Consider the following 27,386-nt stretch of genomic DNA (forward strand, 5'->3'; position numbering starts at 1 on the left):
GTCTTTGACAAAGACTCGTACTGAAGAGACAGCTTTTCCCGAGTAGCATTCTGTAGATAGTGTTTCCTCTGTGAAAGTCCACTTCTTCCCAACTTCCTGATTCCTTCAAGCCCTCTTACCCCCCCCCAACCCTGCCCTAGAGTCTAATCTGTGGGAAAGAGGTTCCAGGGTCCCGGTCTGAGCTCTCTTCCGTGGCTTGTCGGATTTTATTCAGAGGCGAACGTACATGGCTGACATCTGGACCAGGAGCTCTTGCTCCAGAAACCTTTGATCAGCTTTTACTTTGAGTGTCAATGAATGGCATTGAAAAATTTCACTCCATCCATTTAACTGCTATTCATTCACGCCCACCCACCCCACCTACCCATCCACCCATCCACTCACCCATCCATCCATCCATCCATCCATTCATCTATCCATCCATCCACTTACCCACCCCCGTCCATCCCACAATTAACCTCTGCAGCCAGAATTTCCTTGACTATTTTCAGATTTCCTTTCAAGGGGCGGAAAGTTGAATTAAGTGATTCCCTTTTGGGAGCTGGGGCTAGACTCTTTTTTTTTTTTTTTTTTTCCCTAACAGTTCCAGCGTCTGCAGAGGTGTCAACAACTGTGTCCACTCTGGGCTTAACCGCTCACCTCTGGAATTTGGGGAACGCATAAAGAAAATGAAATCTCTAAGAGACACTGAAATGCTCTACAGATCCCATCATCGCTGTGCATGGTGTTAAGCACCCTTTTCTAGACATCAAGGCCTCGCCTTCATCGCCCACTTGGAGGTGTATGGGGCATGGACAGTCCGGCAACAGGACTAAGGGGCCACAGTGACCTGCCCCAAGTCTGGAAGACCCGCAAGCTTAAGCAGGAAGACCCTACCCGGAGGCGGGCGGAGGAGTGCGGGGCACCGCCCCCGGGGCGGGCCCCAGTGCGTGGCAGCGCTCGCCCGCCCCATCGCGAAGTTTCCAGTTCAGCTTGTGTTTCAGTGCCGGCGGATCGTCTCCAAGACTCGACTATGCGGTCCCTGCTGCTCCTGGCCCCGCTGGCCTGGCTTCTTCTGGCCCAGGCGAAGGACGACGCCAAGCTGGAGGGTGAGGGCGCGGCGGCGGAGTTGTGTCAGGCTGTCTCGCCGAGGACCGGGGTGTCCAGGCGACCTGGGCTGGAAGGGCGGGGGGAACTGGGTCTTGGTCATCTGTCCACTTGCCCGCGGGTAACTCCGATAGATCACTTCCTCTCATGAGGTCAGGATTCCTAGGTTTGTCCTGCGAGCAGAGGAGAGGATAGCCGAAGTACACCCCTCATCCACCCACGCGCGCCCCCTAACCTCATTTGGCGCCCAGAGGAGCCCATGATCAATCACAGTTCCCATATTAAGTAGCAAGGCTCCTACAGTAGCCGGGCCTCACCAGTTAAGCACCAGTTAAGCACGTTTACTGTAAGTGTTTTCTTATGTTTAACCCCATTTTCTAGCTTCACAAACTGAGGCTCCAGAGTTGATTGGTTCTCCCGAAGGGCACACAGCTTGTGGGCATTGGGAATGGCTTTATCTACCTCTCTGGGTGTGTCTGGTTCCGGAGCCCAGCCGTGAGTTCTTGTTATCTTTAGAGTAAGGGGATTTTGAGTGCAGGAGCTTAGCAAGGCATGCAGCCGGGAGTGGTTGGTCCCGGGTCGCTTGAACTCGCAGCCAGTGCTCATTCTGCTTCTCCAGGGGCTACTGGATTCTGAACTGTGTCCCGACTGCCCCACTATCCCGTCTCCCCAGCCCATGCTGGACTAGACCACCCTCAGTCCTGCTGTCTGAGACACCCCCCCCCCAGGAGAACAGACTGTGGACCACCCAGACAGGCAAAACCAAAGCAGCCACATTCTCTAGGGCATCCTGTTTCCTTCTGCCCATCCTCCTGGAGACCTGGGAGCTGGCCTAGTCATGGTGGGTGGTAGGAGAGTGTCAGACTCTGGTGGGTGAGCCCTGTGGGTAAGAGCGCTTGCCTAGCTTGCATGCAGCCCAGGGTTTGGTTCCCAGCACTGCATAAAGTAAAACATGGCTGTGCGTGCTTATAACCCCACTACTGAGGAAGGTTGGAGCAGGATTATCAGACGTTAAAGTCATCCTCTACTACACAAAGGGTTGAGGTCAGTCTAGGCTACATGAGACCCTGGCCAAAACCAAAACCAAACAACCCCCCCCAAAAAAACAAAACAAAAAACAAACCCCAAGGCTTTGAGACCCATGTGCTGGGAACCACTGGTTTTCGAATGCCTGCTGCATCCATGCTATTAAACACAGGATCACACACCTTCCACTGGTTACACTGGGGATGCACAGTCTTTGAGAAGCTTGGTATTCTAGACCGATACACAGGGTGGCAATACCTCATTCCCAGAGATCACGAGAGATTCCTCAGATGAGGCCGGTCCCTGAGTCCCCGTAAAGTCAAGGCTCTGGGCATTCTTTCCCAGCTCAGAGCAGCTAGTTTTCTGTAGGGTCTAATCTGTCGTGGAAGGAAGATGGATGAGAGACTATTTGGTAAGTCTGACGCAACCACGGGGTTGGTAAAGTGTGCAAAAGCCTGGTCCACCCAGTGACGGGAGCCTGGGGCCCTGTGGTAAGCCACCTCTTCTCTGTCTCACGTGCTCTCCTGCTTCTGCTGGTGTATGCCCTTCTACCCAGACCATCCAAGTTACAAGAGCTTCCGCCCAGAGTGGGAGGGGGTCAGAGATGCTCCTCACTACTGAGGACACGGTCCTTCTTCCTGACCCAGCAGCGGCAGGTGAAAGCCGGTGCCTGAGGGTACTCAGCTCCCCCTCTTGATGCCTCCGTGCCAAGAATGGAGGCATCACCTCACAGACACCCAGTAATTAAGATACTCATTGAGCCTTCACATTAATCTCTGAGAGAGGGCTCCTTTATCCACGGTTCCTATGGTGCAGTTGAGGACACGGAGACACGGGGAGGTTCAATCCCTTGCTGAGCCATCTGCTCTTACCACTTTGCTCTACCACCCCTCTTTTACCTCTGCTGACTGGGGTCACAGTTTGTCCATCTGGGAGATCATCGCCGGACTTTGGGCAGCAGGTGGGGAGGGCTGAGCTTTCAGGGTGCCAGGCCCATTTGGTTTTCGTGGCTGTTGAGCAGACAAAACAGGCCTCGGGGGTGGGGGTGAGGGATGGGAGGGGGGTGGGGTGGGGGTGCTATCCCGGTCAACCCACAACTCCTGTTGACACTATGTGGGTGGCCCAGAGCTCTGATGGGCTTGATGGTGGACTGGAGAAGGTACCTGTACTAGGGGAGCTTGGAGAAACCCCAGTGGCTCAGGGTTCTGTCTTTAGTCAGCTGTTCCACCATGCTGCGTGCTGTGAATGTGGCTGGGCGCACCTCTGTCAGGTGGATCTGTGTGAGTTCGATGCCAACCAGCATGGTCTACAGAGTGAGTTCTGGGACAGCCGAAGCACGTGCTGGCCTATGATACTCTTCCTGACCCCTTTTGGCAAGAGGGCCTCAGAGCTGATGACTGGATTGGTTTTCCTCACCTGCAGGGAGACTTAACTTTTCAGGCAAGCGTTGGCAGCCCTTCCTCTCTTGTGAGACGAAGCAGCTTTCTTCTCTGGGCCCCCAGGGCCAAGTGGGGAGGTTACCCCTCCACAGCTGCTTTCTTTTTTTTTTTTTTTTTTTTAAGATTTATTTTGGGTTGGGGATTTAGCTCAGCGGTAGAGCGCTTGCCTAGCGAGCCCAAGGCCCTGGGTTCAGTCCCCAGCTCCGGAAAAAAAAAAAAAAAAAAAAAGATTTATTTTATGTACATGAGTACACGGTCGCTGTCTTCAGACACACCAGGCATCGGAGCCTATTACAGATGGTTGTGAGCCACCATGGAGTTGCTGGGAATTGAACTCAGGACCTCTGGAAGAGCAGTCAGCGCTCTTAACCGCTGAGCCATTTCTCCAACCCCTTCCACAGCTGTTTATGGCATCATCTGCTCCTGCCCAGGCCCCTGAACCCATCCCACCGGGTCCTGCCAATTCCTGCTTCACGTTCTGGCACTGATCCCTTGCTGCAGGGGATAACTTCCTGCCTAAGCAGCTGGGAGACCTGGTTTCCTTTGTTCTCTCAGCTCAAACTCCTGATGTCCAGAGGTGGGAAGGGGAAGGTCTGACCTGCCTGCTGCTGGCCTGACTGGTTTGTTGTTATTGTTACTATTTGGTTTGTTTTTGAGAGTGTGTGGGTGTGTGTGTGTGTGTGTGTGTGTGTGTGTGTGTGTGTGTGTTGTCCTGTTCATTTAGATAAATGGGAGTTCTGGATTCAGAGGAGCCATACCAGCCATTGAATAGTGGGCCTGTCCCTCAACCTCCATGGGCAAACATCTGAGTGGGAATCACAGGGGTTGATAGCAGAGGAAGGAAAGGGGTGCTAGTATGTCTGGCTGGCCCTGGGATTTTTGGCAAGAAGGACAGAAGCCATCAGCAAGACTCAGGCTGAAGAAAAGTCATACACAAACATGAAATGAGTCTACCCTCTAGCCACACAGAGCCATGGATACTGGACAAGGCATCCCCCTCACTGGTCAACCCCACTGATTTCTCTCATTGTGTGCCAAGTGTCTAGCAGCCCTGAAAGGCAGGCACTTTATTGTCATTACTGAATAAGGACAATAAAGAACTGAGTTCCAGGGCCTTGCCCTGGGTCACATAGTTTGTAAGGCAGTGTTAGGATCTAAGCTGGCAGGCCAGCCCCTACCCTCACTTCTCAAGCATCACAGCCTCACAATAGGGTCTACAGGGGATGCTGGGGACTCCCACAGACGCTGTCTTGGCAGTTGCTTCTAGCACGTTCTGTTGCCGAGGTGAAGTCGCACTGCAGACCTGGCTGAGGTCCCTTGTTAAGAAGGTAGTAACAAAGCCAGACATGTTGGTAGTGCATTCTTGGAATCTCAGCGTTTGGGAGTGGAGGTAGGAAGACCGAGAGACAAATGCAAGGACAGCTTTGCTACCTGTTGAGTTGGGTATGGGCTTGGGTCACATGAGAACCATTTTCAAAATGAGAGGGAGGAGAGATGGTATGAGCTCCTCTGGCCACAGACATGGACAGATGGGTGGACTTTAAGTTGGTCTCTACCTCAGGCAGCCTGAACTGGAAACATGGCATTGGGAGAGTCAGCTATGCAGGGTTGGGAAGGACCAGACTGGATGAGTATGTCCACCCTTGGTGCATGCGTAGAGAGGAAGCGGCCTCTGAATCCTGTACTTGCCATCCCCAGACTAATGCCCAGCACCGGCCAGAGAGATCCTCCCATGGTCAGCGCTCAGGGCATCCTCCCTTCCACCCCACGTGATGCCTGCAACCCTCTAAAGCCAGAGACTTTGTTTCACAAGGCAGGGTGCACCCCTACCCCCATTGCTGCCTGACATATTTGTCAGTTTCTACATACAAGGACCCCAAGGGAGGGAATTGGGAGACAAGGGTTACACCCCTGTTTTTTCCTTACCCCACTAGATGGTCCGTGGCATAGCCTGAGCCCTTGACTGTAGTGGTGTGATGAAGGCCACCGTTCAAGGCTCATGTATTCCTTTCTCCTCATCGTCCCCTTCTCTGTCCACAGACAACCTTTTGGTCCTCACCGTGGCCACAAAAGAGACTGAGGGCTTCCGCCGCTTCAAGCGCTCAGCCCAGTTCTTCAACTACAAGATCCAGGTGAGGGCTTCCTGGGAAAGGCAGAGACGGTGTGTGACATGTGTATATGTGTGTGTGGGGGGAGTCGAGGGGCTGGGGCATCTCCTTCCCACAGTTAGGGCTCCAAGAGTGAGCTTGGATTAGGATGAAGGGCGGAGTGTGAGTAGATTCTAGGAGGTGAATGAGAGGGAGAGTGGAGGCTAGAGAGATGTGGAGTGGTACCCGGATGGCAGTGTGCACCGGCCTCACTGGGAGTGGTAGTGTAGATGGCAGAGCCTGGGAACCAGCACTCCCACAATCCCACATCTTAGTGGATGTGGTCTAAATACATTCTCTGGAATGCATACACTGCTTGTCTGCCGGGCATAGGCTTCGTGTCGTTATGGGACCTGCCTGCCGGAAGTCAGCCCTCACCTCAGTGGGCCATTCTGAGTGTTGGGCACTGGGGACAGAGACGCACTCAGCCTAGTCATGTCCTATAGAAAGCTGGGTGTTATTTCAGGCGTTGCTAGATCCAGGGTCCCAGGCATCAAAGGGCTTTATTTTCCCATCTCCAGAAATAGGCTCTCTCCATTGCGGTGACTCAAACCGCAGACTCCTATACCACAACCTTTTCAACCTCAGCCAATCATGACATCCTTGCCTTAATTTTAACAATGGTCCCAGGGAAGACTCTGATAGGCCATGTTTGGGTTATATGCTCAAAGCTCCAGCTGTGGGAGGGGCCGAAGGAGTGTGGATGTAGCGAATGTTTATGCACGGTCACATGACCACCCCTGGCATCACCTGGTACGGAAGCAAAGATAGCCACTGCTCAAACTGGGTGGGGAGAATATTTCTCCACCAAAAGCTGGGGGCCTCTCTCTTGCAGTCACTGGGCCTGGGGGAGGACTGGAGCGCGGCCGGGGGACCATCGGCAGCAGGCGGAGGACAGAAGGTTCGGCTGCTGAAGAAGGCACTGAAGAAGTATGCAGACAAGGAAGACCTGGTTATTCTCTTCGTTGACAGGTGGGTGTTCGGGGAATCGGGTCCTGGGAGTTCGGAGTGGTGTTAGGGGCGGGGTCCCAAGTAAGACCTTTCCTGGACATCAGGAGGCTCCCTTGCTAAGCTTATCTAGGGTCAGGAGAGCCCAGGGTATGTCTCTCGGATGTAAGCCAATACCCCTGTTGGGGAAGAGATAAGAGGTGTGAGCGGGGGTTGGGGATTTAGCTCAGTGGTAGAGCGCTTGTCTAGGAAGCGCAAGGCCCTGGGTTCGGTCCCCAGCTCCGAAAAAAAAGAACCAAAAAAAAAAAAAAAAGAGTGTGAGCGGCAAGATGACAGAGGAACCAGTTTTAATATGACACGGAAATGGGGCAGACAGCAGTATGTGGCGGAGTGCAGATCTGTCTCTCAGATGGTGGCTGGCATAGGATGTGAGGGGGTCCTGATCCCTGTGTCCCCCTGTGGGTGCTCTCTCTGGAGCTGCTTCATCTTCTTCCTGCTTTGGCCTCAGCTATGACGTGGTGTTTGCCTCGGGACCCCGGGAACTCTTAAAGAAGTTCCAGCAGGCCAAGAGCCGGGTGGTCTTCTCAGCAGAGGAGCTTATCTACCCTGACCGGAGGCTGGAGGCCAAGTATCCCACAGTCCCCGATGGCAAACGATTCTTGGGCTCTGGAGGTAAGTGGTTCTGCACAGGGTGTGGGGACCGGTGCCTGACTTGGCCGTGGGTCTTAGGTTTCAAATGCATACTGTGTCAAAGAGAGCCTCTGAGTGGGGGGTCCTCCTCACTCTGTTGAAGGGCCATCTAGCTATACTGGAGAAACTGAATCACCCCTGATAACCTCATTCTGCTTTCCAAAGATCTCTAGAGCCCAGTGACTCAGTGGGCTCCATGAGACCTTATTTCCTGGACTGATGAAATTGCTCAGTGGGCATAGCCTCTTGCCATCGAGCCTAACAATCTGTGTTTAATCCTCAGAACCCACGTGGTGGAAGGAGAGAAGCAACTGTCTTAAGTTGTCCTCTGACCTACAAACCCCTCGCCGCCCCCACGTGCACACACACACTGACACACACTCACTCCCCATTCACCTATACCCACAGTTACACACTCACTCTCATACGCACTCATTTTCACACACACACACACACACACACACGCACTCACACTCACACACACACATCATTCACTCCACTCCTTCCACTCACCTATACCCACAGACATACACTCACTCTCATACACACTCATCTTCACACAAACACACACCCCCTATACTCACACATACACTCACCCCCCCAGCACTCCCACATATACACACACCCCACACTCACCCACACACTCACAATTCATTTACACACACTCACACACACAAATGTGTAAAAAAGAAATTAAAAGCAGAAAAACAGGGTGGGGCGGGTGGCTGAGTTGGTAGAATGCTTACCCGAATATACTAAGCCCTGGGTTCCCAAGAATTGGAGACATGGTGGCGAGAGTTCATAAGGTCATTCTTCGCTAAATGGAAAGGGTGAAGCCAGCCAGAGCTATGTGAGACCCTTTATCAAAAACAACTAAATTCCCCTGTGTCTTCCTTTACACACCTACACCCACTCCCATCTAGACTTCATTCTCTCCTGATACTGAGCCTGGCCCTCAGCCCTTTTCAGTACTTTCGGAGAGTAGAACCCACAGGCCTCCCCCTGCCTCAGCAGGGAGAGCTGTTCCCACCAGCCCCAGAGAGCTAACACAATTGCCATGGCCTGGCAGGGATGGAGGGCGGGGTGAGGGGGAGCTAGCCCTGGGGCCAAGTGTCTTGTTTCTTCCTTCCTGCTTCTAGGAGCACCTTGGGGCTTTCCCTCCCTGCTGGGGCTCAGACCCTGGAGTGCTGGGTGACAGTTTTTTAGCCTCTCCCCTTCTCTGATGCAAGCTGCTCAGATGATTGTATAAAAGGGAAACAGGGATCCTTCCTAATCCTCTTTCTAGGGACCTAGCGCCAAGTGGGCCCAGCTCAGTGGGTTCCATTGGTCTTGGAATGCTCACCTGGTGGCCTTAGCTGGCTTGCATCCCACCTCCCCTCAGTCAGAAGAGAAGAGTAAGGCAGTGGGAGGTGGCTGGTGGCTAAGGGAAGCTTCCCAGAGGCTGGAAGCTAAGCCTGTGTCTCGGCCCCCACTACCTCTCCAGGCTTCATTGGTTTTGCTCCCAGCCTCAGCAAACTGGTGGCCGAGTGGGAGGGCCAGGACAATGACAGCGACCAGCTCTTTTATACGAAGATCTTCTTGGACCCGGAGAAGAGGGTAAGAGGTGGTAGGTGGGTTAGGGAGAAGGGTCTGGGGGAATCCTGACCCTGGATCCCACTGGCCAGGCTGCACAGGGGACAACCCCCCGGGATCTGAGCCAGTGGGTTGGTGTCTCGGTTCATTTGGGCTGCTGTAACTAACAGACTGCCATAGACTTGGGGACGGCCATTGCCCGGTGTTCTGGAGTAACGAGTGCGCCCTGTTTGGGTTAAAGCAAAGCCTGTAGCATGGCTCTATGGGTAACAGTGCTTGCCGCCAAGCTTAGTGACTCAGTTCAGTCCCACACACACACACACACACACTCACACACACACACACACACACACACACACACAAAATGTATGGAACTAAAGAATTAGCTTAGTGATTAAGAGAAATTGCTGCTGTCACACAGGCCGGGGGTGGGGGGTCTCTTCCCTGCATCCACATGATGACTCACAGTTGTCAGGAATTCTAGTTCCAGGGGGACCTGATGCCCTCTTTTGATCTCCCAGGGAACATGCGTATGACACACAGACACGCAGGCAAAACGCTCATCTAAAAAAATAAATAAAATTTAAAAAGCCAGGCCTGATGGTGTGTCTGGAATCCTAGCATGTGGAGACTGAGGCTGGAGGTGGGTCATGAACTTGAGGTCAGCCCAAACCGTCCTTCAGAGTCTAAGTTAACGTAGTGAGGAATGAAGAACAATATTGTTAGCACTTCTCACAGGAATGTCGTGAGGATCGGATTCATATATGTATACAGAAACCCGGGACTCGAGCCTGACCCACAGTGATGACATTATGCCTCAGCGTGTGCTGTCACGTGGTTAGCATCCTTATGGTCGAGCCAGCCGCTTCCTTAGCTTCCTGCCCATCTCGAGACTTCCCGGTCCTCTGTGGATAGAGCCAGGATGTGGCAGGCTGGGCTAGTGAGGGGAAGGCTCCCCATGCTGGGTGTGCTTGGGACCTAGTCTTGGCTCGGCCCTGTCCCCTGTCCCCGCTGGTGCCTGTCCCTGCTGCAGCCCATGCCGTCCGTCCTTCCTGCAGGAGCAAATCAATATCAGCCTGGACCATCGCTGCCGAATCTTCCAGAACCTGGATGGAGCCTTGGGTGAGCAGTAGCATTGCGAGTGGGTGGGGCCGGAGAGGAAAAGAGGTGGCCACTCAGAAGGGAGGAGGGGTGGGGCCAGAGAGAAGAGGAGGCGGGCCTTAGAGGGGAGGAAGGGTGGAGCCTGAGGAGGAAAGGGAGCTGAGTGGGAGGCTTGAGGAGTTGAGGAAGGTTTTCAATAACCAAGTGGCCCCTCCTTGGTCATTGTACTGGGCTGTTGTGAGCCTTCTGCCCAGGTCCCCAGAGACCCTTCAGATGTTTTGGGGACAAAGTTGTGTCTCCAAAGGAGGGAGAAGAGCAGCTGTTTCACTTAGGAGAAGGCAGTGACATCCTTGGGCAGGTACCTGCCCTACATGTCATATCAGTACAAGTGACCCCTTCTTGGGCCCAAAGCTGGTGATGACTTTACTACAGGTCGTCCTGATTGACCACGTGTCATGCTTCCCTCAGTGCTGCCCCTTGTGTCTGCAGCTGGGATGTTCTCAGTCTCTGCTGCCCCTCCCCCTGCCCCTCCTCCTTCTGGCTCTAATGAGTCACCACACTAAGTGGGGTCACTGTGGCCTCTGTGTGCCTTCCGTTCTGTTGTGCCAAGTACTTGCTGGCCAGGGTTGGGGATTTAGGTCAGTAGTAGAGTGCTTGCCTAGCAAGTGCATGTGCAAGGCCCTGGGTTCGGTCCTCAGTTCCGAGGAGGAAAAAAAACGGGGGTGGGGTGGAGGTGGTGGCTGGAGAGATGGCTTGGGCGTTAAGAGCACTGACTGCTCTTCCAGAGGTCCTGAGTTCAATTCCCAGCAGCCACATGGTGGCTCACAACCATCTGTAATGTGATCCGATGCCCTCTTCGGGTGTGTCTGAAGACAGCGACAGTGTACTTATATACATAAAAGAAATCTTAAAAAAAAAAAGTATTTGTTGGCCACACATTTACCCCCCGAAGAAGGGATTTCAGGGCTGGGAAGGTGGCCCAGTGGCAAGTTTGAGCCACAGAAGACTCAGGATTGAAAGAGAGAACCGACTTTGGCAAGGTGTTCCATTACCCACATATGTATCCGCAGACACTAGATTCATAAATGTAATTTCAATTTTAATTTCTGCGACGGAGTTTCTCTATGTAGTCTCAGATATCTGCCGGCCTCTACCTACTAGGATTAAAGGCGTGCTTGGCTAAATATAATTTTAAAAGAAGCATGGCTGGAGAGATAGCGCAGTGGTTAGGAAGTCTTCCAGAAGATGGGAATTTGGTTCCCAGCACCCATGTCAGGCAGTTCATGGCTACCTGTTAACTCCGGCTCCAGGGGAGCTGATTTCTCTGGCCTTCTTGGGCACCTGCATTTATGTGCACACACACACACACACACACACACACACACACACACACACACACACACACACCCCAAAACCAAGTCTTTAAAAACAAAAAGAAGGAATTCACAGATGGGGAAACTGAGGCTTAGAGGGTGAAGCAGCTTTTGCAGAGCCGAAGCCCTGGCCTCTCTGCCACTGTACTTTCCCACCCCCAGATGAAGTCGTACTCAAGTTTGAAATGGGCCACGTGAGAGCCCGGAATCTGGCCTATGACACCCTCCCAGTGGTCATCCACGGCAACGGGCCCACCAAGGTAGGGCTGGGGCCCAGCCTTAGGGGAGTGTGGGAGGAAGCCAGAGTCCCAATTCTTCTACTGCGATTGTTCTCTCTGGGGGAGCGGCACTGTTTGGGGTCCTCTGGTAAGTGGTGTCCTGTTTCTCTATGGTGGTGGGCAGGTCCATCCCTGATGGACCGCAGAATCCACAAAAGAGGCCACCGTCCCACCTAGGCTTTGAGGAAGGTTCCAGAACCATCTTGGGCTGTCGTGATAATGGCAGTCACATATTCATTGAGTGAACACGTATCGGGTGCCTGCACCAGGGACCAATCTGTCACATATAGGAGAGTCCCTTCTTCATGGTGGAGTGGAAGGGGCTGGAGGCAGATAGTGTCTGGGGACAGCACACCCGTGGTCCCAGAGGACTGGTTTGTGGCTCCTAGTACGTTTGCCTGTCACCAGCTTTAGAATCTTGTGGGTGGGGATCAGGAATTTAAAGTCATCCTTGGCTACATGGTGAGTTCAAGGCCAGCCTGGACAAACTGAGATTCTGTTCTCCCCTCCCCCCAACTCCCTCTCCCTAACCCCCAACCCCTAAATAACAGAAAAAAAATGCTCATCTTGGCTTTACCCACCTCTGCTACCTGACTCCTAGGAGGGCAAGTGTCTAGGAATCTGGGTTTTTGTAAGCCCCCGGCTCTCTTTAGCCAGGATGCCCTCCTGCACGACGGAGCATTCCTCCAGAGACAGGAGAAGATAGCAGGCAGGGAGATGAAATTTGCTATTTTGGCAGCGGGGTCTGTGGCCGGCTTGGCTCCTCTGACACCTTGCGTCTGACTCCCAACAGCTGCAGGTGAACTACCTGGGCAACTACATTCCTCGATTCTGGACCTTCGAGACGGGCTGCACCGTGTGCGACGAGGGCCTACGAAGCCTCAAGGGCATTGGGGTAAGGCCTGGCATGAGCTGAGGGGGAGAGTTGAGGGCAGTCGCATGAGAGGTGGGGAGGAGGGGGTGATCTTGACTAGAACGATGCTTCGGTGAGAAGGGAAGGAGGTTTTGTCTGTCTGTGGGTCACCCACGTCCAGCTTTTCCCTCCTGATGTCCAAGTTCCTTTCTTCTCCCTAGCCCTTCATGCCCCTATAGTGTCCTCCTCTGCTGTGAGCCCTCGTCGTCAGTTATGGCCAGGATCTGGTGTCGTGCTATCCATTGGCCTTGGTAGGAGCCTGGGGATTGGTGGTACCTTTCTTAAACAGGCCTTACCATGTGTCCTGCCAGCCCTATGCCTGCATGGCCTGCTTCGATCTGTGACCTGGGCATCTAGCCTCTCAAGGCCATGTGCCTCCACCTCAGGTGTCCCGGGGCCATGGTAGGGGCGCGGCGGCGGCGGCGGCCAGTGACTAGAGCCTGCTCCACTTTTGTTCTGTCCTTCCCTCTGCAGGATGAAGCTCTCCCCACCGTCCTGGTCGGTGTGTTCATTGAGCAGCCCACACCATTCCTATCCTTGTTCTTCCGGCGGCTGCTGCACCTGCGATACCCTCAGAAACAGATGCGGCTCTTCATTCACAACCAAGTGAGTGGAAGCCACCCCATGGAGCTCAGCTCAAGGGCCCAGCCTCGTGAGGTGGCCTAAGACCTCTGAGGATCTCAGTGAGCCTGGGCCGAGTGGAAGTGAGCAGTGGGCTGTGTCCCTGAATCACTAGCTGTCTAGGCCGGGCGGACTGGGCTTGTCACCCAGCACTGTGGCTTTTCTTGGTTGTGTGACCTGGGGCATCAACTTAAACTCTCTCCTTCTGACTTCTCACCAGTGGAACCGAGGTCAGCACTGCGCTCATCACCTAGAATTGCTGCAAACATTAAAAACAAGTTAACCCGTGAAGTGCCCAGAAGAGTAAGGGGGTCAGGAGGAGCTGAGTAGCTACAGAGAGGGCTGAGGGTTGAGGTTTGTAAGTTCAAAGCCAACCCTGGGCTACACAGTGAGCTTAGCCTTCTCCCATTAAAAAAATTTTTTTTTCATACATAAAGGGGTAGTAGCTCAGGTGTAGTATACTTGCCTAGAATGTGTGGGTTCTAAGTGTTTTGACTTTTAAAATTATGTGTATGTGCGTGTGCATGTAAACAAACATGAGAGTAGGTGCCTGTGGAAGCCAGGTGAGGGTGTTGGACTCCCTGAAGCTGGAGTTGCAAGTGGTTATGAACCATCTGACACGGGTGCTGGGAACCAAGGCGCAGGTCTTCTGGGAGAGCAGCAAGCACTTATTAATTAATTATTTTTAGTCTTCCTTCCTTCCTTCCTTCCTTCCTTCCTTCCTTCCTTCCTTCCCTCCTCTCTCTCTCTCTCTCTCTCTCTCTCTCTCTCTCTCTTTTTCTTTTTTTTGGAGGCAGGGTTTTCAGTGTAGCCCTAGCTGTCCGGGAACTTGCCCTGTAGACCAGGCTGGCCTGGAACTCAGAGATCCACCTCTCTCTGCCTCCCGACTGCAGGGACTAAAGGTGTGCACCACCATTCCCAGCTCAGCAAGTTCTCTTAATGGATGAATAGTCAAGTCTCTCCAGGCCCGAGCCCCTGGGTTTTACCCTCATAGTAAGGGGAGTGGAGGGGGAGAGGCTGCCGTTCACAGGTAGTGTGTAGTGGGTAACCTTGGGTCTTAGTTTCCTATTTGCTGCTGTGACAAAACACCATGACCGAGGCAGTGTACGAAATAAATCACAAATGGATTGGGTTTGTGATTCCAGAAGGTTAGAGTCTGTGGTAGTGGAACAACGGTGTGCCAGAGCTGAGAGCACACGTGTGGAGCCATGAGCAGCAGGCAGAGTGAGAGCGTAGTAAGGATGGCAGAAAGCTTTTGAAATCTCAAAGCCTGGCCCCGCCCCCATGACACACCTCCTCCAGCAGGGCCACGCCCCCTAATCCTTCCCAAAGAGTTCCGCCAACTGGGGACCAGCTATTCAAACATAGGAGGCTATGGGGGCTCTTCTCATTCAAGCCACACCTTGACTGTTGTCATTTTTGTTTCTGGCCTCCTTAGTGCCTTCTGGGTTTGATTTGATGACAGTCAAGTTGGGCTACCATTGATTTAGGAGCTTCAGGGGACATGGGTTCAAGTCCTGAGCCCTGAACTCTGTGGGGAGCAGGCCTGGTGGTTAAGCACTCTTCTGGCTAGGTAAAAAGCCTTGTCTCTCCTCTACTTTGATGTGTCTTTGACTGGCCAAGTCTTATTTAATCTATGGGGCCTTTGTCCCCTCTGAGCTTTGCTCAGATGCCTTGCCTGTGTCTTCCCTTTATATCTTTGTCTTAGTTAGTTGTCTTAGTGAACAGACACCATGACCAATGCAACTCTTATAAAGGACAACATTTAATTGGGGTTGGCTTACAGGTTGAGGGGTTCAGTCCATTATCATCAAGGTGGGAGCATGGCAGCATCCAGGCAGACATGGTGCAGGAAGAGCTCAGAGTTTTCTATCTTCAACCGAAGGAAGTCAGGAACAGACTGAGCATCCTCAGGCAGCTAGGAGGAGGGTCTCCAAGCCCACCCCACAGTGACACACTTCCTCCAACAAGGCCACACCTCCTACTAGTGCCACTCCCTGGGCCAAGCCTATGCAAACCATCACAATCTTCCAGCTGTAATGAGATGCCTGTACCAGGGACCCCCAGTCTCCCATTCAGCTTGGCTCCCTTCTTGACTTTACCCACATTCACTTCCAATGTACATCAAGCCCCTACGGACAGAATGGCGGCCGGACACGCATCCCAGGATAGGGGCTCCAGGTTCAGACTGCCAGATCCCTCTGGTACACTGGTTAACACGACACCCCAAAGGTCATCAGAGTTTCTGGATGTGGGGGTCTTTGGGAGGAGGGGATGTCCTGATGACGGAGCTGAGAAGAGGCCAATGGGGTAGAGCCTGGCTGGGGAAGTTGAGCATGGAGAAGGTCAGAGAACGACCTGACAGAGACGCAGATGGCATGAGTGTGTCAGAGATAGCATTCTCTGGCAAGTGACAGGGGTGCTGCGTCTCCATCTGTCCCCTGCCTCCTCACCACCCCAGGAACAGCACCACAAGCTTCAGGTAGAGCAGTTCCTGGCAGAGCACGGCAGTGAGTACCAGTCTGTGAAGCTAGTGGGTCCTGAGGTACGCATGGCCAACGCAGACGCCAGGAACATGGGCGCGTGAGTCACTTCTGGGTCCTCTTCATTCGTGGCGGTGGGGAGATGGGCCATGGCATTGGGAGCAGCAGGCTGGGAATTCAGACGGCTCTGTGGGCCCCAACCTAGTCCTAACCCCGTCGGGGCTTCAGGGCTTTCTGTGAGATGAGGAAGTGGTCTCTGTCTGGATAACTTGGGGGCTCCCAGGCAGTGTCATGTGGGTTTAGAAGGCAAATTGGAGATAGACGAAAGGCTGCAGGGCTAGAAAGAGATCGAGACTGACAGAGAAACAGTCTCTCACTATTCTTTTTTATTATTAGACATACGGTGACTCGGTAAATGCATTTACCTCCTGGCTGTGGGAGGGTAGGTCCGACCTCATAAAGTTATCCTCTGACCTTCATAAGCATACTGTGGTGCACTCACATGCTAATACTCATTAAAAACAAGACCCCATTGGTCCAGGTTTAGGGACCAATGTGACACTGTGTGGTGCGCGGTGACACTGTGATCCTCAGCACCATGTAAACTGGCTATGGTCGCACACACCTGAAACCTCAGGCGGGAGGGGCAGGAGTTCAAGGTCATCCTCAATTCTACAGCTGGCTTAAGGCCAGCTGGGGCTATGTGCTGTTTCAAAAGAATGAAACTTCCCATCTCGGTCTGGGGCCGGCAGACTCCCTTCAATCTTCCTATAAAGTACCAGATAGGAATCAGCTCTTAGCGGGTTCCATCGCCCTTGCTGAGCTGTCTGCCCATGTAGCATGAAGATGGCCACCGATGTATAACGAATGAGTGAGATTGTGCCCCAGAAGGACTTTTATTAGGGACACTGAAATTTGACTTCTTCACAGGAAGGTGTAATTTTCTTCTTCCCCCCTCTCTCCTAGTCATTTAGGAACAGAAAACCATTTTAGGTGGAACGGGAAGCCTCAGACTAAGGGGCCATTGCCTTCTGAGCCCTGGACTGGTTAAACAAAAGGGATCTTTTAAGGGAGGGTTTTCAGCATTTTGAGCCAGGGTCTCATGTAGCCCAGGTTGGCCTTTAACTCGCTGTATAGCCAAAGCTGCCCTTAAACTTCAGATTCCCCTCTCCCAAGTGCAGTTGCTTACAGGTGTGTGCCGTCATACCCAGGGGCGCGTTTGTTTGTTTTGTTAAATCTGGGGTGCTAGAAATGAGCCCGGGACCTCACACAAACCAACCAAGTGCTCTGCTACTCTTGTGTACCCCAACTTTCATTGCTCAGTTGATCTCAAGACAGGCAAGGTTGAGCCCCATCTGAAGGTCTGGGCCTCCCCCAGCTCAAGACTTTGCACTACCAAGTCCTTAATATGTGAGCTCAAATGCCCCCCCTATTAGAGTTGGGAGGGGGACCTTTGAGATCCCAGCCTGTTCCTGGAGTTCCCATGAGTTCTAAGGCCCTTTCCTCCGTACATCATAAAGCCAAGCTGTGATAACGGATGTGGTATCTTTTGAGGAAGCTCTGGGACCAGCCTCTCCCTTCCTCTCCCCTTTCTCACCCCTTTTCCTCTCACAGCAACCTGTGCCGCCAGGACCAAACATGCACCTACTACTTCAGCGTGGATGCTGACGTGGCCCTGACCGAGCCGAACAGCCTACGGCTCCTGATTGAGCAAAACAAGTAAGACTGTGGGTGGCCTCCTGGGCTAAACCTGCTCAGGCTGGGAGGCCCCTTTGCTTTCTACTCCTTGGGGCTCCCAGCCTGACAACTTCAAAGGTTGATAGAATGGCACCTTCCTGTGTCTGTCCTTAGCACAGGAGGGATGAGGCTTCAAATGAGCCGGGCCTGCCCTTCCCCAGAGATCCCAGCATGCAAATCACAGGTTGCCAGGCTCCTTCCCTTCCCCATCCTCAGTCTGGTCTGCCTGTGTCCCCTACTCAGGAATGTCATTGCTCCACTCATGACCCGTCACGGGAGGCTCTGGTCCAACTTCTGGGGGGCACTGAGTGCGGATGGGTACTACGCCCGCTCGGAGGACTACGTGGACATCGTGCAGGGCCGTCGTGTGTGAGTACCCATGGCCTTCACCTCTTCAGGGTTTGTGGTACCTCTCCCCATACTGTTCTGGTCACGCTGAACCCCAAGCAAAGAGGACTAGAGTCAGACACACAGAAGAATCCCTGAAAGTCATCTTGGGCTCCCATGCCCAGGGGCAGGGAGATCGGCACTGTTGAGTTCAGGACTTAACTCAGTAGTAGAATATTTGCAAGCTCCTGCGTTCAGTCTCCAGCACCGAAGCAAGAGAAGAAAGTCCGATCAGATCTGGCAAGATGGCTCAGTGAGTCAGGGCACCTTTTGCCAAACTTGACAACGACGTGAGTTTGGTCTCCGGGAACCACATGGGGACAGGAGCGAGCCAGTTCCCCAAATCTGTCCTCTGATCTCCACCCATGTCCCCTGGCTCATACATGCACATCCACATGTATGTACACAAAATAAAAACATATAAAAACAGATTAGCACCCCTCAAATGAACGCCCCCCCCCAACATTGACTATAACCTCAGGTTCAATAGACTCAACTCTTGATTCTCCTGCCTTAGTCTCTCAAATTCTGGTATGACATGGGTGCCAGCACACCTGGTTTATTTATAATTTTGGTACAGCCTTTTCTTCCCAGCTCAAGGTTCCCAGGCTTTGAGCCCTCAGCGAGCCTGTGACCTCCTCTCTCCCTCAGTGGCGTCTGGAATGTGCCTTACATCTCAAACATTTACCTGATCAAGGGCAGTGCCCTGCGGGCCGAGCTGCGGCACGTAGACCTGTTCCACTACAGCAAGCTGGATCCCGACATGAGTTTCTGTGCCAATGTCCGACAGCAGGTCAGTGGGGCTTTGAGGGGGGTGTACTTGTACCAGGGCTGTGGTCCTCCAGCCTTGACCGGCACACTAGGCCGTCTTCTTGGGGTAGGCAGGAGCTTCTCAGGGCACCGGGGTGAGACTGGTCCTTCTGCCTCAGTTTCCCGGGTTCTGGGATTACAGACGTGTGCGCCCACACCCAGCTTGTTTGTTATTTTGATAGAGCCTGAAGAAAATCGAGCTTCCTGCCTCAATGTTCTCTGGCAATTATGCCCGAGACATTTATGGGTCCTCATATCTTGCCTCATAGCTCTTATTTTTCTGCTTTGGTTTTTTGGGTTTGTGTGTGTGTGTGTATGTGTGTGGTTGTGTGTGTGGTGGGTTGTGTGTTTGTGTGTGTGTGTTGGTGTGTGTGTGTGTGTTTGTGTGTTTTTTTTTATGTGTGTTTGTGTGTGTGTCTGTGTGTGTATCTATGTGTGTATGTGTGTGTCTGTTTGTCTGTGTGTATCTGTCTGTCTATGTCTGTCTGTCCATGTCTGTGTGAGTCTGTCTGTGTGTGTATCTGTCTGTCCATGTCTGTGTGAGTCTGTCTGTGTGTGTATCTGTCTGTCCATGTCTGTGTCTGTTTGTCTTGTGTGTGTATCTGTCTGTCCATGTCTGTGTGTCTGTTTGGCTCTTTGTCTGTGTCTGTGTGTGAGAGAGGGGCTGTGTGGTGCATATATCCCACGGCATGCACGTGGAGATGAGGAAACTTCATGGAGTTGGTTTTCTCTTCTTGCCTTTCCGTGGGTCCCAAGGACTGCACTTGGGTTGTCAGGCGTTTGCCCTCTCTCCAGTCCTGGTGCATTTGTTTTGCTGTAACGTCGTGGTTAAGTTTTCCCCTGTGATCCGACTGTCCGATCACAGCCCTTGGGAGCATTCTTGCCCTCCAGGCTTGAGGCTCTGAATTCAGTCCCCAGTGTGGCAAACAAGAAAGGGAAGGGAGAGAGTCCATTTTCTTTTACTTTACTCCTCCAGGAAGCCTTCTCTGATTGCATCCCAGGGTGGGGCTGTGCTGGGTACTGGGGACACCCACTGTACTCACAGGTCTTCAATCTGGTTGAATCTGGCTGTGGGGCACTGCATGCCCGCCCCCATCCTCTGGGGTGTGCAGGGTGCAGACGCTTTTCTGTCAACTCTCTGTAGGAGGTGTTCATGTTCCTGACCAACCGGCATACCTTTGGCCACCTGCTGTCGCTGGATAATTACCAGACCACCCACCTACATAATGATCTCTGGGAGGTGTTCAGCAACCCTGAGGTAAGACCTGGGTGGTTGGACCTGGGTTGGAAGTCAAAGAGACTCCAGTTGGTTGATGTTGTCAACTGGAGACTGCATGACCTGTTCTCCACAGGTCCCCACTCACCTCCAGGGCCCTAGTCTATTATAGAGGGACACATTGCCACCTAGTGGATCGGGGAGCCATGACTTAATTGGGCTCTTTCAACCTTCCCGCTACCCTTATTTCAGTTCTAAAATGGGTCTTCCCTGGCTTGGCTTACCCCCCGAGGGTGTTGCCTTGATCAGAGGAAGCAGCATTTGTGACAGTGTGTGACAGTATACATAAACGATGGGGCAGCTGACATGGGCATTTGTACATGACTGAACACAGACACAGATCTACACATGTACATATATGTGCAAATGTGAGATCCTGTGAATCCCGACAACACTCCCACACCCAGCAGGCACATGTAATTTGCCTCTGATGAGGTCATGCCTACTCATGTTTTGGGGGCCTGAGATCTTTGGGAGCTACCAATGCTTTTTTGCGTGTGGTGACCACAGCTGATCCAGGCCGGGCTTGGGAACCCCATTCCATGTCGCATTCTCTACAGGATTGGAAAGAGAAGTACATCCACGAGAATTACACCAAGGCCCTGGCAGGGAAGCTGGTGGAGACGGTAGGGGGGTTCATAACCCACACTGGCTGCTGTGGGAGCACATGGGGGTGGGGCTTCAATATGTGTGTGTAGGGGGAGGCATCTGTCTGTCTGTCTGCCTGCCTGCCTGCCTGCCTGCTGCTCTGGCAGTGCTTGGGGTGGATTGGCCTCTCCAGCAGAACTTTCCAGTCGAGGACTGTAGATCGTTTGACAAGAAGGACAGAACCGCTGAGCATGATGGGGTGAGCCTGAAACCCCAGAACTCAGACAGAGCTGGAGGCAGACGGACTGTCCCCAAATAGAGCCTCTGAGGCAAGAGTGAGGGATGGGGCTCTCTTCTCACTCACACCAGTAGTGTCTGCCCAAGGCCCACACTCTCCCCAGCTGATACCGGTAGCAGTGGCTGGCTGTAACCTTGGCTGGAAAGTCTGTCTGATCTGTCTTTCTTCAGCCCCTCAATCTAACCAGCATCTGCTGAGCCCTTACTCCTCGGGGACACTCAGAGAGTTCCCCGAGGATCAAGGAGTGGGCTGGGGGAGACTCACGAGGAGCCCCGAGGGGGTTCCCACATTCTGAGGTCGACATGGTGCTGTTACTCTGGACCCCCCCCATGATGGAGTCTTCACTCTTCCCAGCCTTGTCCGGATGTCTACTGGTTCCCCATCTTCACGGAGGTGGCCTGTGACGAGCTGGTGGAGGAAATGGAACACTACGGCCAATGGTCTCTGGGTGACAATAAGGTAATTCCTGGGAGGCTGCGGGAGACCGCCCTCCTAGGTTCTTCTAGAACCTACTAGCCAGTCTGCCCAGGACCCTTTACTCTCAGGCTGCAGGCAGGCGAGTGTACAAGGTTTAGAAACTGGGTGTGGAGGTTCCCAAGCAGACATTGCCAGTCGTGTGGTTTTGATCTGCCTTAAAGTGAGGTGCAGAGTTTTTATTTCCTGGCTTGTCTGTTGAGTGCTTCAGCTTCCTGCCCCGGGCGAGCATTTGAAAGTGGGGAGAAATGAGCCAACACGGTACAAAGGTCATTGGGTACCAGGTCCACGTTCATCTGACATCTGACGCAAGTGGCACGGTGAAGATTGTCCGGAGTCCGTGCCTGCACATGACTTGGGAACTTTCAGCGTTGCCCTTAAAGACGCACGCGTTCCTAGGCCTCTGTGCCTCCGGTTGGCTGAACTCTGACCCTACCATTGGACTAGCTGAGTGGGTTTCCTGCCCAACCTATTTATTTCAGTGTCTGGGAAGATCTCTGCTGTAGTGACAGGGACAGTTATGGAGCCCAGAACCTCAGCGATGCCATTTCTAAGGGACTTACCGTGTACCTCAGTGGCAGAACACCTGCTTAGAGTCACAAGGCTCTAAATCCAGTTCTCAGCACCAAAGACAAAACTCCCAAAGCACCCATGCACCGTCTCTTAGTTTCTGAGGATGCCTTACCTGGATCCTCAGCTCAGGATCTTACAAAGCTGCAGTTGGTGGGTCTGCTGGGGCTGCTTTTTTTTTTTTTTTTTTTTATTTATTTATTTATTTATTTATTTATTTATTTATTTATTTATTTATTTATTTTTGTCTGGGATTGAGTGAGGACTCATTATCAGCTCATGATGTTGTTGCTGGAACAGGCCAGTTCCTGAAGCTGGGGAACAGAGCCATGACCTACCTGCCTACTCAAGATTCTCTGTTAAAAAGGCTCACCTGTTAGGTCTGACCACCCAGGATAACCTCTCTGTTGATTAACCCAAAGTCAATGGATGAGGACTTTAACGCTCCTCCTCTTTGTCATATAATATCTATCCTGTGCCAAGGTCAAAGGGAAGGAATGGGCCAGAGCCCGGGTATCAGAGCCTGGGAGTCTGTGCGGAGTCTTAGATTCTCTCTCCGTGGTCACTTCCAGGACAACCGTATCCAGGGTGGCTATGAAAACGTGCCCACTATTGACATCCACATGAACCAGATCACCTTCGAGCGGGAGTGGCACAAGTTCCTGGTGGAGTACATCGCCCCCCTGACAGAGAAGCTGTACCCTGGCTACTACACCAAGGTGGGTCTGACTGGAGGCACAGGATGGGGAGTCGGGGGGACAGTTCCAGCTTTAGGGAGAGGCTAGATGGTTTGGTCTCCAAGGAAGAATGATATCTCCACCCCACTAAGGGAGGTATGAAGGAATGTGTGTGGAGAGAGAGAGAAGGAGAATGGGGGGGGGGTGGGGGGGCGACACAGAGCCTCTGGGAGGGGCCATGAGAAGCACCCATGAATCTGGCATGCAATCTTAGGCTCTGGCTGTGCCTCCTGTGAATCTTTCATCCATCCATCCATCCATCCATCCATCCATCCATCCACCCACCCACCCATCCTGTCTGTCTGTCTGTCTATATCTATATCTATCTGCACTGGGAATTGAACCTAGGGCCTTGCATGACTGGACAGTCAGTTTACCACAGAGTTATATCCCCAGCTCTCTTAATTTTGTTTCTGGTTTTGTTTTTGTTTCTTTGTTTTTTTGTTTGTTTGTTTTATCAGAAATAGGTCTTTCGAGACAGGGTCTCTATACAGAGCAGTCTGGTCTGGCCTTGGCCTTGGGATGATCCTCCTTGTTTGGCCTCTTAAGATCTGGGATTACAGGTCTGAACCACTGAGCCTAAATCTTGGTCCCCTGCTTTCTTCTGTGAGATGTGGTCTCACTAACTTGCTCAAGCTGACCTTGAACTCACTTTGTAGCTCAGGCAGGCCTAGGACTTTAGACTCCCCTGCATGCCTGTTTGCTTTAGTTAGGGTTTTAGTTCTGTGAGCAAACACCATGACCAAGGCAACTCTTACAAGGACATTTCATTGGGACTGGCTTACAGGTTCAGAGGTTCAGTCCATTATCATCATGGTGGGAGCCTGGCAGCATCCAGGCAGGCATGGTGCAGGAGGAGCTGAGAGTTCTACATCTTCATCTGGCAGTCACTGGGAGAAGGCTGTTTTCCAGGAGGCTAGGACAAGGGTCTTAAAAGCCCACGCCCACAGCGACATAACTCCTCCAACAAGGCCACACCCACTCCCAAAAGGCCACACCTCCAAATAGTGCCATTCCCTGGGCCAAGCATATTCAAACCACCACACTGCCCTTTTCTTTTTCTTTTAACTCTATGTGTGTGTGTTTGCCTGCATGTATGTCTGTTCACCACGGGTGTACAGTGCCTGTGGAAGACACAGAGGTGGTCGGGTTCTCTGGGACTGGACTGGAGTTGCTGAAGGTCGTGAGTCACCACGTGGGTTCTGGAAATCAAACCGTGGTCCTCTGGAAGAGCAAACCTTCTCTAGTGTACCTGGGTCTATTCTCAGAGAATCGGCAATGTATATAGTAGCCAGAGAGGGAAAACGGAGTTGGACTCCTTCCTGCTCCCACTCTGCCTTCCTTTCCTTTCCCTCTTCCCATCCCCCCTCCCCTTACCCCTCCTCTCTTCCCTCACACTCTTCCTGAGACTCTTCTGTGCCAGCTGCCGTCCTAGGCACTGGAGAACATAAGCAGCCCCATCCTCTGGGGGTGAACACTACAGCAGATTAGAGGGGATCCCACAATGCACTCTGCCTCTCCTTGCCCTCAAAGCCCCTTTTGACTGATGTAGGCTTTCTCGCCCGCCCCCTGCCCTGTCACAGGCCCAGTTTGATCTTGCCTTCGTCGTCCGCTATAAGCCCGATGAGCAGCCTTCCTTGATGCCTCACCATGACGCCTCTACTTTCACCGTCAACATAGCCCTGAACAGGGTTGGGGAAGATTATGAGGTGAGCCAGGACCTCAGGCCTTGGGGGAGAGGCTGAGGGAGGAGCCAGGCTCTAGTGAGCTAAACCCAGTGCTTATGAAACGGACAGTCCCGGGGCTCAGAGGGAGATGGTGCTAAGTATGTGGGGAGGACTTCCTGGAAGGATAAATCAAGGCTCCACTCGGCAAGAGGAAGTGTCTTCACACGAACCCCGACACCCATTCCAGAAGGTCTGGGCAGTTTTTCTGCATCTGGCCTTCCTCAGGAGCCCTGTGTCCCCTGAGGTTTCCTCACCTCTGTTTCCTTCTGTCTTCGTGTGAGTTGTGAATACAAGCGAGGGGGACCCAGGTCACAGCTTAGCAGAAACCCCAATAAATCCCAAGTGACAGCTACTGGTGAAGGAACTGAGGATTCTCCTCATAAGGAGGAAGACAGTTTCTTTGGGAGTATGGAGACTTGGTCCAGGGCACAAAACTGTGGCTGGAAGAAAGCACTAGGGAAACCAAGAAGTCATTGAGGTCAAGGGAAGCTAGGCTCTGTGCAGGGCCTGTGAGTGACCTAGCTTGGGCCTCCATCCACGTCTGCCTGTGATTTATAAAAAAATGTGTTGAGACATGGTCTCCCCATGTAGCTTTGGCTGGCCTCAAACTCACAGAGATCTGCCTGACTCTGCCTCCTGAGTGCTGGGCCATCGAGCCTGGGTACAGCTATTTTTAAGTTCTTCTGGACTCGGCCCTGGAGTAGGTAGACAGTGTGAAGGACACCCATGAAAACAACAGTGTTGGGACTGCAGAGGTGGCTCTGGGGATAGTGGGATTGCCTGTTGTTCACCAGTCTCTGTGTTCACTGTGGCACTGTATAAAACCAGGCATGGTGGTGCACACCGGCAACCTCAGCACTTAGGAGACAGAAGCAAGATGTTCACAAGTTCAGGGTCACGTTCGGCTCCATAGCAAGGTCCAGGCTAGCCTGAGCCACATGCGACTCTGTCTTCAAAACCAAAATAGTTATTGTTACAGGAACTTACCAGAGGGGACCACTCAGACAGTTTATAGCTAATTGAAAACTGGCTAGGACCACACCTAAGTGTCTGGAATACAGTTGGTTTTTGTTTTGTTTTGTTTGTTTTTGAGACAGTTTCCCTATGTGGTATCCCTGGCTATCTTGGAACTCATCGCTCTGTAGACCAGGCTGGCCAGTAAATCAGAAATCCACCTGCCTCTGCCTCCCAAGTGCTGGAATGAGAGGTGCCCAGTATGAGAACTTGAGTTTTTTTTTTTAGGCAGAAACCAAACAATGCCATCTCACTTGGCAGCTGCAGGGAGCTTCATAGACATAGACAGTTTGAGAGTTGGGTAATTTTCCATGGGCTTCTCCATCAAGGAGATCACAGCCTAGCTAAACCTGGAGGGGCCTTGGCACTGTTTTGCCCTATCGTGTTATATTTTAAAGAACGTAACAGAAGGAAGTTATGTGTGGTGTAGGCAGTGACAAGAGGTTCTCAGTGAGTTCAAAGCCAGCCTGATCTATATACGGATTTCCAGGATAGCAAGGGCTATGTAGAGAGACCCTGTCTTTTAAAAAGCCAAAGGAAACAAATTAACAGTGAAGCAATATAGCCTGAAGCCAGGAGTTCTTAGCCAGGAGGGATTTTGACCCCTAGGGAGCATCAACCATTCTTGAAGATACAAGTGTCAGACTCTGAGGTTGTTAGTAGGACTGGAGGCCAGGATTGCCCAGGACAGCCCAGGGAACAAAGTATCAGTAGTTCTGGGAATGAGTAATTTGTCCAGGAGCTACAGAAACCCAGGGGTTCTCTTGCTTCCTAGGCATCTGTGCTCCTGCTGAGCCACACCCCCGAGCAGTACTGAGCTAAATGTTTGAGTGAATGTATGTATATGTTGTGTCTGCTTTTCAGACAAGGTCTCATGTAGCCCTGGTTGGCCATGAACTTGCTATGAAGCTGAGGCTGGCCTTGAACTCATAATTCTTCTGTCATAACCTGTCCAGTGCTGGGCTTACAGGCCCACACGTAGCTAAACTCTCAGAGTGTGCTCTTCCTTATCCCCATCAGTTATCCACAAAAGCAGAGCCTGAGGTTTAGGGGAATTACAAACTTAGAAAAGGGTGAAGGATAGTGGTGACTTTGCCTGGGGATGCCTGACTCCCGACTCCTGGAGACGTCAGCCTCTGTATCTCCTAGCGCCTCCTCAGGCATTCCCAGATGCTCAGTGCTGAGAGGCCCCTTGGCCATAATAGAATAGAGGACTGGGAGCTGTAGGGACAGGGGATTCGAACTGAGGAAGAACTCATGGATGCTTCCTCTCTCCTAGGGTGGAGGTTGCCGATTTCTACGCTACAACTGCTCCGTGAGAGCCCCAAGGAAGGGCTGGGCCCTCATGCACCCTGGGCGGCTCACACACTACCACGAGGGGCTTCCCACTACCAAGGGTACCCGCTACATTGCTGTGTCCTTCGTCGATCCCTAACTGCTTGCCCAGTGCCTGCTTCCATTCGACCTATCTCTTCATTGACAACCACTGCCTAGCAGCCTCTGGGGCCAAGGAACCCAATCCGACCTCTGATTCCTGAATTCCTGTTGCTCTTGAAGCTGCCAGTTGGAAGGATTGGGTGCAGGCCAGAAATGGGGCACCCCCTCCAAGACTGGGGCTGCCCGTGGTGCTCCTACCAGTCTCAGGAGATGGTAGCAATGTTTATCTTCCTGGAGTTCCCAACCTCCCTTCTTCTCTGACTTTCCCTGGGGCTAGACTTCTGCTGGAGAGTTACTGGAGAGTCAGAAGCTTTGCCTAGAGTACTTCTAGAAGAGCTACCCCCCAGGATCCTGTTTCAAGATTCAGTGCCACCAAGATCTGGGTCAACCCACTTACCCCAACTTCACCCCTGCCTGGACTGATGATACGCTCTCTTCCAGGTTTTTATCACCGGAGCAAATAATTGTCTCTATTGAGACTATAACTCGAAATCCTCCCGGAGGGGCAGGAAAGACATCTGTGACAATGCTTGGCTCGATGCTGACCCTGCTTGGGGGAGGGGCACATGTTCACACTGTACTGGGTCACCCTGCCCCGATGCCTGTGGGGACAGGGACAGAGATGAGAGTTCTATTAAATGTTGTTCAAACCAC

The 27,386-nt window shown here is 52.5% G+C and overlaps 1 protein-coding gene across 1 annotated transcript; it reads left to right on the forward strand.

The window, feature by feature from the left end:
* The first annotated feature begins 955 nt into the window (after window positions 1–955).
* Window positions 956–27,386, forward strand: Plod1 (procollagen-lysine,2-oxoglutarate 5-dioxygenase 1). Its single transcript, XM_032894865.1, has 19 exons — window positions 956–1,088; window positions 5,592–5,683; window positions 6,534–6,670; window positions 7,155–7,318; window positions 8,820–8,932; window positions 9,967–10,030; window positions 11,545–11,642; window positions 12,454–12,555; window positions 13,048–13,179; window positions 15,656–15,777; window positions 17,292–17,396; window positions 17,658–17,783; window positions 18,453–18,594; window positions 19,756–19,869; window positions 20,448–20,513; window positions 21,128–21,232; window positions 22,390–22,536; window positions 24,138–24,263; window positions 26,575–27,386. The coding sequence occupies exons 1-19, from the start codon at window positions 1,013–1,015 to the stop codon at window positions 26,728–26,730; spliced, it is 2,187 nt and encodes a 728-aa protein (XP_032750756.1). The 5' UTR covers window positions 956–1,012; the 3' UTR covers window positions 26,731–27,386.

This window comes from Rattus rattus, chromosome 1 (assembly GCF_011064425.1).
Source record: "Rattus rattus isolate New Zealand chromosome 1, Rrattus_CSIRO_v1, whole genome shotgun sequence".
Classification (NCBI taxonomy): domain Eukaryota; kingdom Metazoa; phylum Chordata; class Mammalia; order Rodentia; family Muridae; genus Rattus; species Rattus rattus.

Excerpts from the sequence above, each read along its gene's own strand:
- Plod1 (XM_032894865.1), top strand. The coding sequence starts at position 1,013 with ATGCGGTCCCTGCTGCTCCTGGCCCCGCTGGCCTGGCTTCTTCTGGCC. Across the intron at positions 11,643-12,453 it reads ACGGCAACGGGCCCACCAAG|CTGCAGGTGAACTACCTGGG; the intron begins GTAGGGCTGGGG and ends GACTCCCAACAG. Across the intron at positions 24,264-26,574 it reads GGGTTGGGGAAGATTATGAG|GGTGGAGGTTGCCGATTTCT; the intron begins GTGAGCCAGGAC and ends CCTCTCTCCTAG.